The 18,030-nt window shown below is 46.9% G+C and overlaps 1 protein-coding gene across 10 annotated transcripts in view; it reads right to left on the bottom strand.

Annotated features, from left to right (window-relative positions):
- Nucleotides 1–684: 684 nt before the first annotated feature.
- The window catches only part of PTPRM (protein tyrosine phosphatase receptor type M), a 765,571-nt gene continuing 748,225 nt past the window's right edge, over nt 685–18,030 (bottom strand). For all 10 annotated transcript variants that reach the window (XM_032875725.1, XM_032875726.1, XM_032875727.1 and 7 more), the window contains 4 exons: nt 17,686–17,811; nt 15,613–15,776; nt 9,289–9,424; nt 685–1,442 (listed from right to left, as the gene is read on the bottom strand). In XM_032875725.1, the coding sequence (XP_032731616.1) occupies nt 1,389–1,442; nt 9,289–9,424; nt 15,613–15,776; nt 17,686–17,811 (480 nt within the window). In that variant the 3' untranslated portion in view covers nt 685–1,388. The remainder of the gene's footprint in view (nt 1,443–9,288; nt 9,425–15,612; nt 15,777–17,685; nt 17,812–18,030) is intronic.

Below are 18,030 nucleotides of genomic sequence, written 5' to 3'. Positions count from 1 at the left end.
GTTCATCCTCATCGTCTGTTGCAATCATTTAACATGGCCTGCAGCTCAGCTTGAACTGATATTGTAAGTGCACGGCCTAGCCTCCTCCTTCAGAGGTCAGACAGGGCCCTCAAGGAGAGGGGATTAGGCCGCCCTGCGTGATCATTCTCTCTGGCAGGGACTGTCTTATTCCGCTTTGTGTCCTGCTTCAATGCACTCTGATCCTCTAACCCTTCAGAAAGTGATCTCTCAGCAAGTTTCAGGTTTGAATAAGCCTGGAGAGGACAGAGGTTACCCTCGCTGACTGAGGTGAAACAGAGAAATGAAGAGGCTGTTCTGGTCAGGAAGCCGGGCTCTGGCGTCGGCCCAGCGCACTCTGAAACAGTATACCCACCAGGTTAGGGGGCGGGCGGCTCTGGGGCTTGGGTTTCCTCAGACCCAGGGAGGCTCCCAGGATGGGCCAGGATTTCTCACTGACAGATGTTCTCTCTCAAAAATCCCAACCCTATCTTCTCCAGGCCAGCATACCCCAACTGTCTGCCAGGGGCCTGCGGTGACCGGAGCTGCCCCCATCACCGGGGCGCTGGGACACCAGGAATACAGCAAGACTGGTCATGGGTCTATATTTATTGAGAAAGAGTTCACACAAGGTCACATCGTACAATCAATCATTTCCTGCGCTTCATAAAAACGATTGTCACTCACTGTGCTTCACAAAAATTTCTTTTAATGAATAAATAATTTGATGAAATCAAAAATATTTACAATATAAACAAAGGGAAAAGCTTTGGATCTGTGAATCCAATCATCGAGCTTTGCATTTTTTTTGAACTGACTTCTTCCCAAGCTTTTCCCTTGGAAACAATACAAATCTGATAGAAACAACAACTCATACAACATATCTTTGTTCATTATACGTTTATCTGTTAGTTTTGGAAAGGTACATAAGCTTATATTATGCAACATGTTAAAATACAAATATTAACTAAAATAATATATTATCATAATGCTAGGTAGCATTCTCCACAAAACAAAAATGTACACTCAGCCGTAACAATAACAAAGGTTCACGGGCCACAAAATAATACCCCAAAGGTACAAATTCCTTCATAAGAATATAATTGTGCTCTTCAGTTTACCAGATGTCTACGCTGCTCTAACAAGCCGACGCCTACGAGGACAGGACTGGACGACTCCGCTGTGTGTGTGTTTTTCCGTCAGGCGGCAGCATTGCTGGGAATTGGGCAGTGCAAAGCAGTTTTAGAAATGCTTTCTTGGGCTCTTAAAAAGAGCCAATGATGCAAAGCAAAATAAGCATATTGAGAAGTCTTCATCTCATTGACACAAATACCACAGAATGTCTTGGCTTTGTGGGATGGAAGGGTTGGTGTGCAGAGCTCTTCAGGCCATCAGCCAGAATTCAAGTATTCCAGAGCCACCTCGTAGCAGAACTTGTACTGATCCTGGAAAGCAGAAGGGCAAAGATGTCAGCTCTGGGACAGCCAAAGGCTGGTGCCATTCAAGCCATTACGCCCGATTAGGATTCTGATCGGAAGAAATCAAACTGAGAAGGATTTGAATCAGCAACGCATCAGAAAGTCCCGGTTGTGAACCACAGACCTATCCGCTGTCTGCAGACCTTTCCCACAAGGCCTGATGAAGGGTGTTTTGACATCTACCTTCACTAGAATTCCTGGAAAGTTCTGGAAAACCGGAACCCATATATAGGTTTGTCCACATGTATACGTTTACCTGTACATCAACATCCTGAAACAAAGTATGGGGAAGTCAGGAGGTAGGGGAAAAAATGAAGCCTGGGGGAAATAACTTGGCGATCTGCTCAGACAAGGACCCCCACAAATAAATGTGTCATTCCTGGCCCAACTACATGCTTGATTTTCAGTCAGCAGGATGTCTTCCATTTTATGAGAATTTATCAAGCACCACCTCTTAAATACCAAACACCTTGACTTGGTCCCTGACTTTGAGAAGTCTGTGGTCCAGTGAGGAGGCTGAGACCAGTACTTAATGATAACAGATGGCATGGAGCTGAACAGGGCCTGGGAATGTTCCCCTGACATGGGTGCGGTGGGGAAGAGAGCAGAACTTCCTAGAAGGACCTGCAAAGAGGTAGCAGGTAACGTGACCCCTAACCTAATGGGGGATAGAACAGGCATTCCAGGTGGAGGAACTGGATAAGGAAAGGCCCAGAGGGGAAGTGTTGGATGTCCTCTGGAAGCCACCTAATAGTTGTTAATCAGGCAGTAAAGGAATTTTTTTTGAGCACAGTTTTCTCCAATCATGGACCTTGGCCATGGCCTACATGAGGTCCTGGCCCAGCTGGGGTCTCGGGTGTTAAGAGACAGCATCCTTCCCCTGTTTGTGTGGCCTGCCACTGGAGGCTCACCTGGGAGGAGTCTCTGAGCCAAGCAGAGGGACAGAGCAGTTGCGGATGCTTTCCTTGCCACCTGGCAGCAGCCCGGCAGCAGCCCAGCAGCAGGGACAGAGGCGCTCAGCATCTGGAAGGCTCTCTTCCCATCTCCGTAAGAGATACGCTTTTACAAGGTGTCTCGATACCCAACACAATGGCCTCAACCAAGGAAATGGAGCTCTTAATTTTGGGCTTGCCAAATTAATTAAAACTAAATTTCCATTTTTGGGGATATGTGTCTCTTAATTAACTGGTCATTGCAGTTTTCTGGTCTTCCCCTACATTTTCTTCTCTATATGCCCCACTAGTCCAACCTCCGTATTTGAAGACAAAAGCCATACTTTATCCCTTTGTGTGTGATACACCAGTCTTTAGCGCGGAACCTGACGTACAGCTGGGGGTGTCAAACGTCAACTGTATATGTAAATGACGACAAAATAAGGGTTTAGCAGCATTTGATTCAACCCAATAAACACTGAAGGCTGGAGACTGGGGAGTTTAAGATGCAGCTTTAGTCCTTCGGGAGTTTACCATCTGGACGGGAATACGGGAAGCCAACAGACCATCTCAACATATTAGAAGAGCCCCGAGATTAAAACGTCAGTAGCAGTAGCACCCACCAGGAGGGCTAAGATAAAAAAAGACAGATAATAACAAGTGTTGGTGAGGACAAGGAGAACCTGGTGGGAATGCGAAAGGTGCAGCCACGTCGGAAGATCCTTGGGCAGGGCCTCAACAGGTTAAACGGAAGAGTTAGTTACCCGTGACCCAGCAATTCCACTCCTAGGTGTATGCCCAAGACATCTGAACATATGTCTACACCAAGCCTTCTGATTCGTATTTCAGGACCTGATACTTTTATTTTCAAAATACTTAAGTAAAACCATTGTCATGTCAAAATTTCAAAAGACCATGTTGTCAGATCGACGGGCTGACATATTGGCTACGAAGGGGTTAACCCTGTTCTGTCTCCTTCACAGAGACAATTAATGTTTTTCATGGAAATCTGAGAGATCCGATTACTTGCTGCACAGACATGGGTTTGCATAAACCTGATTGTGCAATTTCAGTGCATACTACCAACCATCCTTTTAACAGAAGATCATGCATTTAGAGCGTCACGTAGCTGCTGGCCTCGGGCCACAACCCCAGAAGGATTTTGGGCCTTGCTGCCAAGGGGCTACCGTGTTGAAAATCACTGAAGCTGCCTTGTCCCAGGCATGATTATAATTTTGAAAATGAATTCACCATCATCTCATCCCTTCCTGAGCAAACTGTCAATCCCAATAGATTCTGTGATGACTGGTTTCTGAATCAGAAAAATAAAGGGAGTAAGAAGGAAGACCATCAATTTTTGTGTACCCTCCCCCGAGCACCTCAGGAAATGCCTGAAATCCTCCTGCGCTGCAAATTGTTACCCTTGATCACCAGGTACAGGCCTGTCTTCTGCATTTTCCTCTCTCAGCTCGCTTGCTTTTCGGTGGTGTAATTAAGCCACACGAGCTATCCCTGTGCTTCGGGGGGAAAAAAACATTTCTGCCTCAGTCCCAAGTTCTCCTGACTTGGGCAACATTAGTTGGCTCTGGGCATGAAAAAGTGACATGAGCAGGGGTTATCTTTGGGCAGTACTGGAACCAGGGTGGCCTGCTGCTCCCCCCTCCCAAGCCCCCAACCCCACCCTCACTGCAGCCTCACGTCCTGTTCCCCTGAAAAAGGAGAAAGTGACCTCTGAAGAGACACCTACAAGCGAGGTTCTGCATTAAAGTGCCCCCCCATCCCCTTTCACTCAGTGAGGACATGACGACACCACGAGGCCTGCAAGTGGCTCTGGGAAGCTCCTGAAGGGCTCAAGGTGTGCCCGTGTCAGCCCAAGCTGTCTTGTGGCTGAGGAACTCGGGCCCTGCAGTCCCTCTGGACACTTCCAACATCTGCCCGGGAGACTGAGAGAGCAGTCCGCATGGCTCACCCAGGGCGGCTCTGCTCTCCCTGACACACTTGCTTTGTGAACCTAAAACAAGTTTCACAATTTCACCTGGATCCTGGGCTGACAGGTCCCACGTTGTGGAAAAAGCCTTTTGACTGATGCCCCTGCCCGGAGGGTCACGTGGCCCCCAGTGTGCCAATCATCATGGGGGGGGCTGTCTGCTTCGAAGTTCCCAGGCTGTCCCCAGCCAAGGAGACCCCTCGAGGAGACAGCAGTGCGTCTCTGACGACAGACAGAATGGGTCATGACTTTCATCTCTGACTTTAAAAATGTAGGGAGGACGTTCTTCCCTCCGAGGCTCACACACACTTTGTGCCTGGTTCCCTAGTGAGACTCCCCCAAGTGGAGCCTCGGCTTCCCCATGTTCCCAGAGCAGCAAGAGGCCGCTCAGGACGGGCAACAGTCCGGGTGTGCTGTCGTGTGGCAACTCTCTATGGGGCTCTCCTCAGAGTCAGGAGCTCCGCTGGTGCTGAGGGGATAGCCAGCCCCTGACTGGAAGATGGCAGAGTCTGGGGGCGGAGGAGGGCACAGAACTTTCACGGAGATTCCTTCCTTCAGAGTGCAGGAAGGCCAACCGCGAGGCGACTCGAGAGTGGCTGCTTCTCCAGGGGTGGCAGGCCAGGCCCAAGGGACCGGGAATGTCCCCAAGGATCTCCAGAGATGGGCAACACTGGGTCTCTCTGACTCCCCATCTGGGGCCTATGGCCTATGCTCCAAAACTCGCACACACCCATACCCTCACCTACTCCCTTATCCACCCCTATGCGTGAACTGGCACACATGCACACCCACACATGCACTCACATACACATGCCCACCCCCACCCCTATTCGTGCATACACACCCACACCCCCCCCAAACATTCACTCTTACACATGTACACACGAACCCCCCCACACCCCTACATGTGCACAGCCCCCAACCCACACAGGTAGAGACGAGATCGGGCACATTCAGGGTATTGCCCACACGTGTACATACCCCCCCTGCCCCCCGACCTCCTGCTCCCACCTCCTTTCAAAGAGCCTGTATGTTTCAAGTTCACAGGTGACTTCTGGAGGGGCAGCTCATACCCATGGGTTAGTGGAGTCATTGTGTTGTCCCCGTGAGAGGGAGAAGCGCAGGCCCCATGCTCCGTGCCAGTTTGAAGGGAGCACCTTGCACTGAGTATGACTTCAGTGTACTGAAGGGGCAAGTGGGGCTGCGTGTGGGTAGCCAGCTCCCAGTACAGATATGGGAAGACACTGGCAGAGGGCTGGTTCTGAGTAGGAAGGATGGAGGGTTAGAGGTGGGGAGGTGGGTTTGGATGAGGAAAGGGATGGCCTGTCCACCCTGCTGAGCCACGTTCTCACCCACAGCCCATCGAATCCACTGGTCTTGGGCTCCGTCTGCCATACCTGGTCTGGGGCGCGGCCTGGGCCTCGGTGTTTGTAACAGCACCTCAGGGGATTCCAATGCACAGCCTGAGGTTCTTAACCCCACCACACATTACAGTCACCTGGGGTGCTTTTAACATCTGGCTGCCGTGGCCAGGCTCCAGATTAGTCCAGTAATCATTTCTAGGGTGGGCCCCGGGCTCAGGATTCTGTAAGGCTTTCATTATAAAAAAAAAAAAATGCTAATTTGTAGAAACAAATTAAATGGTGGTTGCCAGGAGCCAGGGGTGGGGCATTGAGGTGGTGTTGGTCAAGGGTACAAATTTTCAGCTGTAAGAAATTCTGGGGATCAATGTACAGCGCGGTGACTACAGTGAGTGATAGAGTGCTGAGCACTTGAAAGTGGCTGAGAATAGATCTTAAGCATTCTCACCGCAGACACACATGGGCCAAGTAGGATACCCAAATGGGGTGACGGCTGTGTTAAGTATCTTGATCTTGGTAACCACCGTACAGTGTGCATGCATGTCAAATCTCATCATGGGGGCTGGAATTCGCCCAGCTCCTCGGGGGATAATATGTTTCTTGAGGAAAGATCTGTTCCCCCAAAGGGTGTTTCTCTGTTAAGACAGAGCCCTCGGGGAAAAAAATAAATAAATAAAACAGAACTCTGGAAACTTCTAAAGCCCGGTGCAGACAAAAGTGAGAGAGGAGATGTTGAAGCAGCCCATTTCAAAGCTCAGGCACTGGGGGCTCCATCTGACTCTAACCAGGCAGGTAGGGGGTAGGAGGGAGCCCCCTCCGATGGAGCATAGTTTGTGGGGTACAGGCCTGTGCCCCCCACACCCCATTCCTTCTGCCTCCCCAGCTGGTCAGCACAGAAGTGCTTTCCAGGACTTTCTGGAACACTTCTCATATTCTGAGACGCAGCTCGGAAGGGCTCAGTACTCTGAGCTTTTCAGCTGCTCGTACCTTCTGTGCTCAGGAGAGACTCAGGTCTCAGATGGTCTTTTATGCCCAATGAAGTTGTATTGGGTTTTATCACCCTGATCTGAATTAATTAGTTCTCTCAGCCAACATATATATATATATGACTGCAAAACTAATAGAAATTGCACTTGTAAGCAAAAACAGACAATTGACATGGGTCCTTATTTTAGTTCTGAAAGCTTCAAGCCTGCTGAAAAGAGCCCTGTGACATTTTTTTTTTCCTTTGGTCACCAGATTTTACCTCGTATTTTGCTAACAGGCACTGTAACAAATTTATCAGACATTCTTCCAGGAAATTGAAAACTTTTTTTTTTTTTTTTTTTTTTCAGCACTGAGCTTATCCTTAAACTGGTACTGACCCTCAGAAATTTGGGCATCCAAAGGTCCTTTTTGTCTATTAGAGTAACACCTCGTCACAGAAACGCCTAAATTATCATAGAAGAGTGGGCTCCCTCCTTGTCTAAGCACCTCCATGTCCATTCACTTCACAAAGAATCACCTCCGTCCTTTAGTCTGCACCACTGATTTGGAAAAAGCCACATTGTTTCTGTGCATAAAAATTCGTGAGTGATGAAAGCTGCAGCCAGAGCCATTAGCAGAAAGGCCTGGAAGGGTCTATTACTAATGACCTGCTTAATTGAGGCTCCACTGAGAGGGAAACGATATATATATATTTTTCATCAAGGTCAGCTTTGCCCAAATACCAAAGTTTGGAAGCTACACATCTGTCCCTGAGTCCCAGGAGTTAAACGGCAATGAAGTCAGAGCATTTTAATTTAGGCATTTGCTTCCATCTTCTGCCCAACTTCTTATCTTAAACTCAGGCCTCTTCTGACAGCTCAGCTGCCCTATCTCACCTGCCCCCAGCCCAGAAGATGGAGAATTCCCTGGTGGTACAAGTCTTCAAAATTCATGGGTGGTCGCAGGGGGTGAGACAGTTCTCTGCCTCCGGAGCGGCGGGACTACTGAAGCCCGCACATGGGACACGCCAGCCAGCCTTTCAGCTCATCCACAGGAAATCTGTGCCTCCGTAAAAGGCACTGAGCATGTGGCCAGGGACATATTAAGCACCATGTAAATGTCAGCTGCTTGCTGCCCCCTCCTCTTCCTCACCCAACCAGATCGTCTACACCTGCCAGCTGCAGGATGCTTTGCGGACACCCGCACTCTCAAGAACCACTTTCTCTCCTTTGCATTTTCCAGAACACTTTCACATCTATTGTCTCACAGGATCAGCTCAATAAGCCAACGTTATCCCTGGCTTACATGACTCGGGCTCAGGAAAGCTAAGCGCCCGGCCCGAGAAGACTTACGTTGCCAAGTTCATTTGTCGGAGGTCACTTGACTTGAATTAGTAGCAGAGCTGAGATGAGAATTTGGGTTTTCCTGGGCCTCCCCTAGGGGAGGGAGGAGAGGGAAGCAGTCTGGGGAGGACGGTTCTTTCTCACAGAAGCCAGGGTGCTAACTGCTGATGGTTTTGGGAGTCGGTACCTGGCCACACAGGCAACACTTTTCCTAAGTCCCCGGGCAGCACAGTGCTTCTGCGAAACAGAAGAGCCCACCAGGGAGCACATAAGTACCTGGGGGAAGCAGATGCCCTGGGAAAGGGACATGTGTGGAAGAGAACGTGTCCTAGGAGTGGGTCGGCATCGGGGACTACATTACCCAGTCTGGGGCACGGCTGGAACGACTGGGACCACAGCCCCTTCCTCGGCTTTAGCTCAAATCTCCACTCTCTCTTTAGTCCCTTTTCTTCTATTTTAAATTTGAGGCCCCCTGCTGCAGGGCCATGGGCTGGGGCACGCAGGCTTTCCAGGCGTGGCGTGGGCACCAGTCATGTCTTCCTCCCTCTCCACCCCAGGCCACTCTCCCAACCTTGGGATCCATCCCACCGTCTCCTTCAGATCCTTCTTCCGATAGCAGAGAAGTACAAACACCTGATCTGAAAAGCTTCCTTCTTTAAGCTATTCTATTCGCAAGTCGCAGTGGGTTGGCATTTTAATAGCTGCACACAAGAAAGAGATTTCCAGAAATACTCTAAGAAAATCACTGCACGTAGTTCTTTGTTTCTCGGCTCCTCCATCCTCATCTCAGATACGGCCACCAGAATTAAACGCAATATTCTGGATGTCAGACTCAAATTCACAGCTTTGATAAATATTAGGTGATTAAGCTATTTATAAAATCTATAATTTGAAAATCTGGCATTTCGTGTGCTGTGATTATTCCTTCCCCGCGAAGACTAAGTGCTTAGCCACATGGAAGGCGCTGCCAGGAACGGAAATGAATAAGGATGTTCACTTGTGAGTTTCAACTCTTTCCCCCTTGCCAGTGTGTGGAGATGAAGTCTCCCGTGAAAAGCCAAGTGAGAGAGGAAGAGGGAGAAAAGCCCTCACAAGGAGAGCGATTTCTATTATGCTCCTGAAAAGGAAGTCTCAGCCCATCGCCCCCGTGAATCAGTGGCCCTGCCAACTATGCCAGCTAGGCGGGAAAATGCCCCGTGCTGCGGGACAGGGTGGGGGGCCTACCAGGAGGTCCACCATGTTGGGCTTGTTGTTCCTCAGTGTCTTCACCGCGTGGAAGACGTCCACTGTCCTCTGGTGCCGGAGCATCTCACAGACAATGCTGATGGCGCAGAATGTCCCACTGCGGCCTCCCCCATTCCTGTGGGAAGAGAAATCAGACGGTCGAGCTTGTCCTCATGCTGCCTCCTGACCTACCACCTGAGCCTTGGACAACAGGTCATGGTGAGGGCCTCAGAGGCCAGGGGAACGCTCCCCACACCGGGCTGATTCTTTCAATAAAAGCAAATGGTGTTAATGAGCTTTCGTGCTAGGCCTGACTAGTCCGTTCTGCTCTCTTAGCTTTGTCTACGCTTTGGCTTATATAATCTGATACGGCACCCTCTTGGTTTTTATTCAATGGGCCCACTGCAGAAAATTTCCGGTGAACAAAGAGAGCTCATCTAGTATCTGCTACCAAAACCGGCAATGAGTGTTGGTTACTTTCCAAGATGGACTTGGCCTTAAAAAAAGATTGGGGCGCCTGGGTGGCTCAGTGGGTTAAGCCTCTGCCTTCGGCTCAGGTCTTGATCCCAGGGTCCTGGGATCGAGCCTGGAATCGGGCTCTCTGCTCAGCGGGGAGCCTGCTTCCCCTTCTCTCTCTGCCTGACTCTCTGCCTACTTGTGATCTCTGTCTGTCAAATAGATAAATAAAATCTTTAAAAAAATCTTAAAAAAAAATCCATTAGTGTTTCATTATTTATCTCTAAAACATTCTTTCTGAATGAAACTTTTAATTTTGAACTCGTTTTAGATGTACAGAATCATGGCAAACACAAGCATGGCGAGTTCCATGGCATACCCACCTTCCCCTCATGTGAACACCTCACAGTCATAGAAAGTGCTGGGAACCAGGAAATTAACCCTGGTGCAGTTCTTTTAACTATACTACAGGCCTTAGTCAAATGTCACCAGCCAAATGTCACCAATGTCCTTTTTCTGGTCTAGGATGCAATCGCAGACCCTGCTTTGCACTGACTTGTCTTAGCTTCTTAGTCTCTTAGGTCTGTGACAGGTCCTCAGGCTTTCCTTGTTTTTCCTGACCTTGACACTTCTGAAGAGTACTGCTCAGTTATTTTGTAGAATACGAAATACAGAATGGAGATGTAGAAAGTAGCCATGGTCCCATCCACAGTTTGAGAAGTCATTACGAAATACAAATTGCAGAATGTCCCTTCATTTGGGATTTTCTCATGCCTTCTCACGATTGGGAATGAGGTTATGCATCTTGGCATAACCAAGAAAACCACAGAAGGACTGTCCGTCCCTCCAGTGGTTCAGGATGCTAAACCATCTTACTGCTGGTGATGTTGACCTTCATCACTTTTTAAGATGGCGCCTTACAGATTTTTTTTCACTGTGTAGTTATCTTCTCTTTGTAGTTATTATCTTGGGAGAGACACTTTGGAATTATGCAAATATCTTGTCTCTCCTCAAAGTTTCACCTACCAGTTTTAGGATCTATAAGTGGATTCGGTCTTAACAGAATCTGTCTGAATTCTAAACAGAATCTGAATTCTGTCGCAACAACAATCACTGTGCTGTTTGACCAATTGATTTTCCACCTCCCTCTCTCCCTCAACATCCTATTGTAAGAGAGAGCTGTTTCTTCTCTGCTAATTGACTAATTTAGTTGCTTACTTCTCTTATCTTACTATTTATTTATGCCAGTTTAGACTTATACACGGTAATTTTGTTCGATGAGCTAAAATCCAATAGTATCAATATTTATTTTGTTGCTGCAATTGTTCTGGCTTTGGCCATTGGGAGCACCCTCAGACCTCCATTCTTTTCTGAGCAATTCCATACTTTCTGGAACTACAAGGTGTTCCAGACTCATCTTGTATCTTCCCTGCACCAGTTCTGTGATCAACCATTTCTCAAGGAGCTAGGGACTTAAAAAAAAAAACAACACAATATAATTATTACATCTAAAATAAATATTACCTTATCAATATAATTGGATTTCTAGTTACCGTTCCAATTTCCCAGATTGTTTCTGACATTTCCTTACAGTTGCTTTTTTCAAATCCACATCTATGCAAAGTCCACCATTGCAATTGATTAACATGCCTTACAAGTTTATTTTAATCTATAGGTTCTTCTTTACTATCTTTTTCTTGGCGATTTACTTGTTGAGGAAACGGAGTCCTCTACCCTGGAGACAGTCCCACGTCCTGGGTTGTTTTCATTCACTGCATTTCTGTGAATCATTTAACATGTTTCTCTCTCATCCTTATTTCCTATATATATTGGGAGTTCGCTCTGCGGCTTCATAAGAATTACATGTATTTTAAGACAAGGACACCTTACAAATAACTTTCACTAGGAAGCAGGCACAAAATATCAATTCGTTCTTGTTTGGTGATTTTGAGATTGATTATTGTGCTAGAATGCCAGCTTGATCAGTTCATTATTAAGTCCCAAATCAATTTTTTAAATAAAGTATAACAGAGCCTAAATTAAGTCCACAAATGGTAAATATAAATCTCAGTTAATTTCCAAATGAATATGCCACATAACCCCCACCGAGATCAAGATGCAGACCATGATTAGCCCCCCAGACCTCCCTCAGACTTCTTCCTCATCAATACTATTGATAACTCAAAGATGATCCCTTTTCTCATTTTTGGCCTCATAAATTTCTTTGGTGTGTTTTTGAATTTTGTATAAATGGAACCATCCAGTATATATTCTTTTGCCTCTGGTTTATTCCACTTAATATTATCTGTGTGAGAATCACTCCCATTTTATCCGTGGTTTGTTCTTTTACATTTCTCAGAATAATCCCATGGAACGGATATACTACTGTATAACTTACTTATCTACCAGCTGAAGAATATTTGGGCTTTCTCTGTTTCTCATTTTCAGCATTATAAGTAAACCCACTATAAAAATGTCTCCTGGTGCATAGATGACTCACTTCTGTAGTCATGTACCTGGGGTGGGAAGAACTCAGAGAATACCTGTATATTTAGCACTCAGCATGGCTGTCAAACAGATCTAAAATGGCAGCACCATATTTACTTCCTGCCAGCAGGGTATGGCAGTTCCGGTTACTCTGCAGCCTCACCAACACTTGGTATTTTCATTTTTTTGTTGTTATTGTTTTTTGGCTTTTAAATTTCACCCATTCTAATGAGTGTGTAGGGGGCATGTGATCCTGGTTTCAGTGTATATTATCCTAAAAATGAATAATGCTGAGCACCTTTTCTGTATTTATGGGCTACGTGCATATTCTTTGTTTAAAAAATGAAGTTCTTTCAAGTCTATTGCTCAAACAATTGGGTCGATCTTTTCTTATTGGCTTGCAGTGGTTAGGCATTCTGGCCAGGAGTCCTTTGTCAGAGGCACATAGCACAAAACTCTTTGCCCATTCTCCGTCTTGCCTTTTCACTCTCCTTGGTGTCTTTGGACGAACAGAAGTGCTTAACTTTAATGAAATCCAATTTTTCAATATTTTCTTTTGTGGCCAGTGTTCTGTCTTGGGTGACATCATCTTTGGTTACCTCATGGTCATGAAGATTTTCTCTTGGAAGCTTCATTGTTTTCCTTTTCACATTTGGGCCCATAATCCATCTGGAAAGGATTTCTGCATGCAGCACGAGGAGAGAGACCAGGTACGCAGATTGTCTTTTCCTGCCTCCTGGCCCTGCAGGAGATGTGTTGCTATGGGTCTTTGTTGTAAAGCAGGTGACCCTGAGTTGTGGTTCCATCCCTGGATTTTCTCTTCCGCTCCATTAGCCTACTTTCTGTCTTCGCACTGATACCACACTGCTCTCCCCCCACCAAATTTTCACCTGATGCTTTCAGCAGCTGCTGATGACCACTGTCTACGTCCATTATCTTCATCAAGGGCTGCAAAATGGTGATCTCTTACTTCTATCCATTTCTTCTGGTTTTATGAGCTGGAAGATGTATAAAGAAAAAAAAAAAAACCCTATTTGCTGGCCGTGAGCGTACATGTAGCTCAAGGAACCATTCCATTTAGTCTCAGGCAGGGATTGCTCTGCCCACAACCGTTAGGTGGCGCTATGCTATGCTGAATATAACGTTCTTCCCTCAGAAATTAACAGCAGAGAGTTTTTGTGGTTCGATGCATTCTTTCCTGGCCTATATTGGAGGATACGAATTCAACCTAACTTTGTTTCTCACAACTAAAATACCTTCCATTTAGATTTATAAATCTAAAGGATAAACGCTTTTACCAGGCATGGGTCTCACGCCCACCCTGATGCCAAGAGAGCAAGAGGTAGTCCCACGGGAAACATAGGGACTTCAGAATTGGAGAAAATGTTTCCGAAGGAAAAGTCAAGTTTCTCCTAGCAGAAGAGGGGTGGGGTGTTGGGCGGGCAAGAGGGCAGAAACAATGGATGCCCACCACCGTGCACTACAGAGAACAGCCCACCGTAGACATCACGTGGAATGGCACTGTAATGACTTAGTTCTGGGGTCACAGCTGGGTCTTGAGAGGGTATAGTCGGTGGTTGTCTATAAGGTGCAGTGATTTAAGGGGTCTCTGTTTCTTCCCCTCAGGCCTGTCCTGGTGCCTCAACTTCCTCCAGGGTGACCCAGTCCTTTAGCTTACAGCCCTGGCCCTTGTTAGAAAGATACTAATCAAAGGGGTACCATGCATACATCACATTCCTAGTTCCTGACGCTGGCAGACTCCAGACAGAGAAATGGGTATCTGCGGACTGTTTCCAGTTTTGTTTTGTTTTCGAAAGACCTAACAGGTAAAATGCAAACCCTAAATAAAATGTCAACTTCCCTTGCTGGGACTGTATCACTTCACACCGGTGACGCCCTGGCTGTATTCGGATCAGAAGTTATATCTGCACTTAGAGAAATAAAAACGGGGATGTGCGCTGTTAATCTTCTTCGGCATTTTCTTGGTGGAGGTGTCTTTAGGGAGCTGGGTCTATGAGAAGGAAGGGACAAGCAGTCAGCGGGGAGGACAAAGGATTGGGGCTAAGTGTGAATGGGTTCCTAAGACTCTTTTCAAGAGAATATCAGTTTCTGTAGGACAAGACACTGCCACCTTTTGACTCCTGGGAGGCAGGGCAGAGTTCTAGGATATCACAGACCCTCCTGGGCCCCCGGGTCTTGTGGCACAGTGTGAGGGACAGGCACCAAGGGGAGAAACTGAGGTCCCTCGGCAAGCTTACCATTCTAACTAGGGTTGGTCTGCCCAGAGTTAAATCTTATTTTCCCATCAATTTGGGAGAGAGCTCACTGTGTGCTAATGACACTCCACTGAACAGAGACATAAGCTTATACTTGAAGTTTCCACAAATTCTCTAAATATCTTCCCTAACTGCCATGACTTTCTAATTGCTTGCTCCATTAAGCCAATCCCAGCTGGCTGATTAGCTACATATCATCACCAGTGAGAAAATGCAGGTGAAAGTACTCTGAAAAGTCTGGCTGTCTCTACTCAGGGGTTCTCAACCTTGGCCACACATTGAGATAATCTAAGAGTTTGGAAAAAACACGGACGTCTGGGGCCCATCCTCAGGGATTTTGATTTAATTGCTTTGGGTGTGGCCTGGGCACAGTGTTTGGTTTTTTGTTGTTGTGGTTTTAAAAAATCTCCCCAAATGACCCTCAGTGTGCAGCCACAATTGGAAATCATCACTCTGGAGCAGAGGTTTTCCCGTTTGAGTGCCTTCTAGATCTTCTGGCCTATAGACCGCACTTTGGAAACACTGGTTCTCACCAAATCTTCTATATAATGGACATGCCCAGGCGAAAACCAAGACACAAACAAACACATTCTCTTAAAAGATAGTTCCTGTGAAAGACGGTTCCTTTGAAACTTCTAACATGATTTCTTACAGAATCAGCAACTGGTGTGGTCAAGATGCTCTCACTGGCTTTGCCAAACTGGGAGGGGGCCCGGATTTGCAGCATTTGCTGATGTAGGTGATGTAAAACTTCCACTGTGGATGATTTCAAGTTACCGACAGCTTAACAACCAGCTCAGAAAATTCCCCTAAATGTAACCCTGGGCTCTCAGGAGCTAGTAGGAGCCCAGTGAACCCACTCAGGTGTTTTATTTTTGGGGGGTGGGGAGGGACAATCCCAAGGTCAAGGCTTATTTTTATAGCAGTGCTACCCCACCTGAATGCAAAAAGTGCATATCTTGTTTTCTGCAAAGCAAACCGAATCCTTAATGAGGACCTACTGATTCCTTTTCCATTCACAGAGAGACAAAGGGCAGTAAACCAGGGGGGACAGCAGAACACCAGTCTGGCCCTTCTGAGGTGCAGAGCTCCCCTTCGCACTTACAAGCAATGCACGACTGTGCGGCCTTCACCGCCGTTGTATTCCTCCTGCCACTTGTCCACTTGGCGAATGAGCTTCAAGAAGGAGCGCTTGGACACCGGCGTGTCCCTGTACATGGGCCAGCCCAGGAACTGGAATTGCTGAACCACCCGATATCCATCTTGGGGCTGGAGGGAATCAGGCAGCAATCAAGGAGTGGAGAGAAAACAGGCATTGTTTACTGGTGGAATTCTAGCAGGCTGATCCCACCTGCTTGGACTTCTCAGCAAAGCAGTCCATTACTAAAGGACAGGCCTGCCTATAAATACCGAAACAAGCTTCCACTGGCCTGAAGAGTTACGAGTTTTAATCTGGAGCTGTTATTAAAACAAACAAACCAACCAACCAACCAACCAACCAGGGGTTTTACATGACAGGCCAGACAAATAAAAGTGAAGAGAATGCTTACAGTTTTGCAAGAGCCAAGTGACAACACACAATGTGAGCACTGACCACGTTGTAAGGGGCAAAATGGGTTTCCCTTAATTGCAGGTAATTTAAGGGTAAGGAGTAAACTATAATCTGGAAGCATGTGTGAGCTCAGGGTAATAGAGGTTACATGGCGTTTGCTGTGAGCACAACATGGTTTTGTGTATTGGTGTGAATCTTGCTGAGAAAGAGGTTAGTAGTCAATGAATCTTTACTTATAGTTAAGTGGAATTGGAGTATTCAAAGAAAGTGTTAGAAAAATGGCAACAGTTTTAATCTGGCTGCAGCTAAGTCACTTGGATCACATCTCCCGTGGCCTTCGGCGCCTTTGATGTGAGTGATCTCTCTCGTTCTCTGACACTTTCTTCCCCAGCTGTTCCTTCTCCCCTCTCTGTCTTGGGCTCCCTTTCTCCCTGATCCCTTGATGATGGAAGCCCACGCTCCGTCCTCAGGCCCCTTGTCTTCTCTCTCTCTGACCTGATCCGCTCACTAGTCTCACGGCTTTAAAGACTCCAGGAAGTCATCAGTTTGCATCTCCAGGGTGGGCCTCTTCGGAACTCCCCCCTCACAGATCCGGGCCTACTGGACATGTCCACTCAGGTATCTAACAGTCACCTCAAACTCAGCCCATTTCCTGGCCTTCTCTCCAATGCATGTCCTCCACCCCAAACAGTTCCCTTATACCCGCAGCCTTCCCCAACTCGGGTAACATCAATTCCATTGGTCCATTTCTCAAGACCTAAATCTTGAGACCCATCCCCTACTGCCTGGGATCCAGCCCATTCTCAAACCCTGTTGGCTCTGCCAGGAGAATATATCAGCATCTCTCTGCCTCATGTACCTCCACCTGCTACCACTTCATCCTCCTGTGGTCACTTCTCACTTGGATTATTAGAAGGGCCTCCTGACTGATCTGTTCTCAACCTGGGAAGATAGAGCCCTCCTTTTTAATCATGTGATTCTTCTCTACTCAACCCTGTACTGGCTTCTCATTTATTTTACAGCAAAAGCCCCAATCCTGGCAGTGGCCTGGACCTCCTACATGGTCTCTGTCCCCTAGACCCCCCACCCTTGGCCACTTTCCCTCTAGGAGGACAACTCTATTAGCTACTCTTATCTTCGTTTACTGTGCTCTATCCACATCAGCCTCATCACTGTTTGTGGACCTTACCAGAGAAGGCCCTACTTCAGGGCCTTTGCACGGACCTTGCTTCTGCCTGCAAGGCTGTCTCCACAGAGAGCCATGTGGCTGCTCCCTCACTTCAGTTGGGTCTTTGCTCATATGGACATCTAGTTAAGACAGGCACTTGTTCTCCCTCCTTCTCATGGCTTTAGTGCTTTCTACCTCCCCACTTTTTTCCCTATAGCATTTATTGCTTCTAACATATTATGTCTATTATAATATCTATTATATCTGTTATTTATTGTCTGTTTTCTCCCATTAGAATGTAAGCTCCATGAGGTCAGGGAGCTTTGTTTTGCTCACAAATACCTAGAATGTATTCCAAACTCCTAACCGGTGACTGACACAGAGTGGGCACCCTAGGTGTTCAGCGAATGAAAAAATAATGAAAGCAGAACCTAAGTGAGGTTGGCTGTGAGTCTTACTCTGGCTGCATTATAAATACGGAATATCCTGCTGATGATGTCTTCTTCTAAGTCAGCAGAAACAAATTCCACTTGGATGGGGCCATGTCTGTGAACTCCATTCTCTGGCCAGTACTGCGGACACAGCTGAATTCAAAACACAGAAACGTGAGGTTAATTATAGGAATAAAATGACTCCTAACAGTTTGGATGCGGTCACTATCGACATTCAGTAGGCCTCAATACTTCCTCGATTGGCTTCACTTCCTTTTCTGTCTCTCTGCCTCCTAGCAAGTAGGCTTCAGGGCTTCCTTATTGGCTGATTCCTCAGCTCCACCTGTCCCTCTAGTACTTTTTTCTTCATTT

The sequence above is a fragment of the Lontra canadensis genome, unplaced genomic scaffold (assembly GCF_010015895.1).
Source record: "Lontra canadensis isolate GAN:19392208 unplaced genomic scaffold, GSC_riverotter_1.0 scaffold57, whole genome shotgun sequence".
Classification (NCBI taxonomy): Eukaryota; Metazoa; Chordata; class Mammalia; order Carnivora; family Mustelidae; genus Lontra; species Lontra canadensis.
Note: the sequence above shows the minus strand (reverse complement) of the source record. Positions and strands in the feature narration are given on the sequence as shown.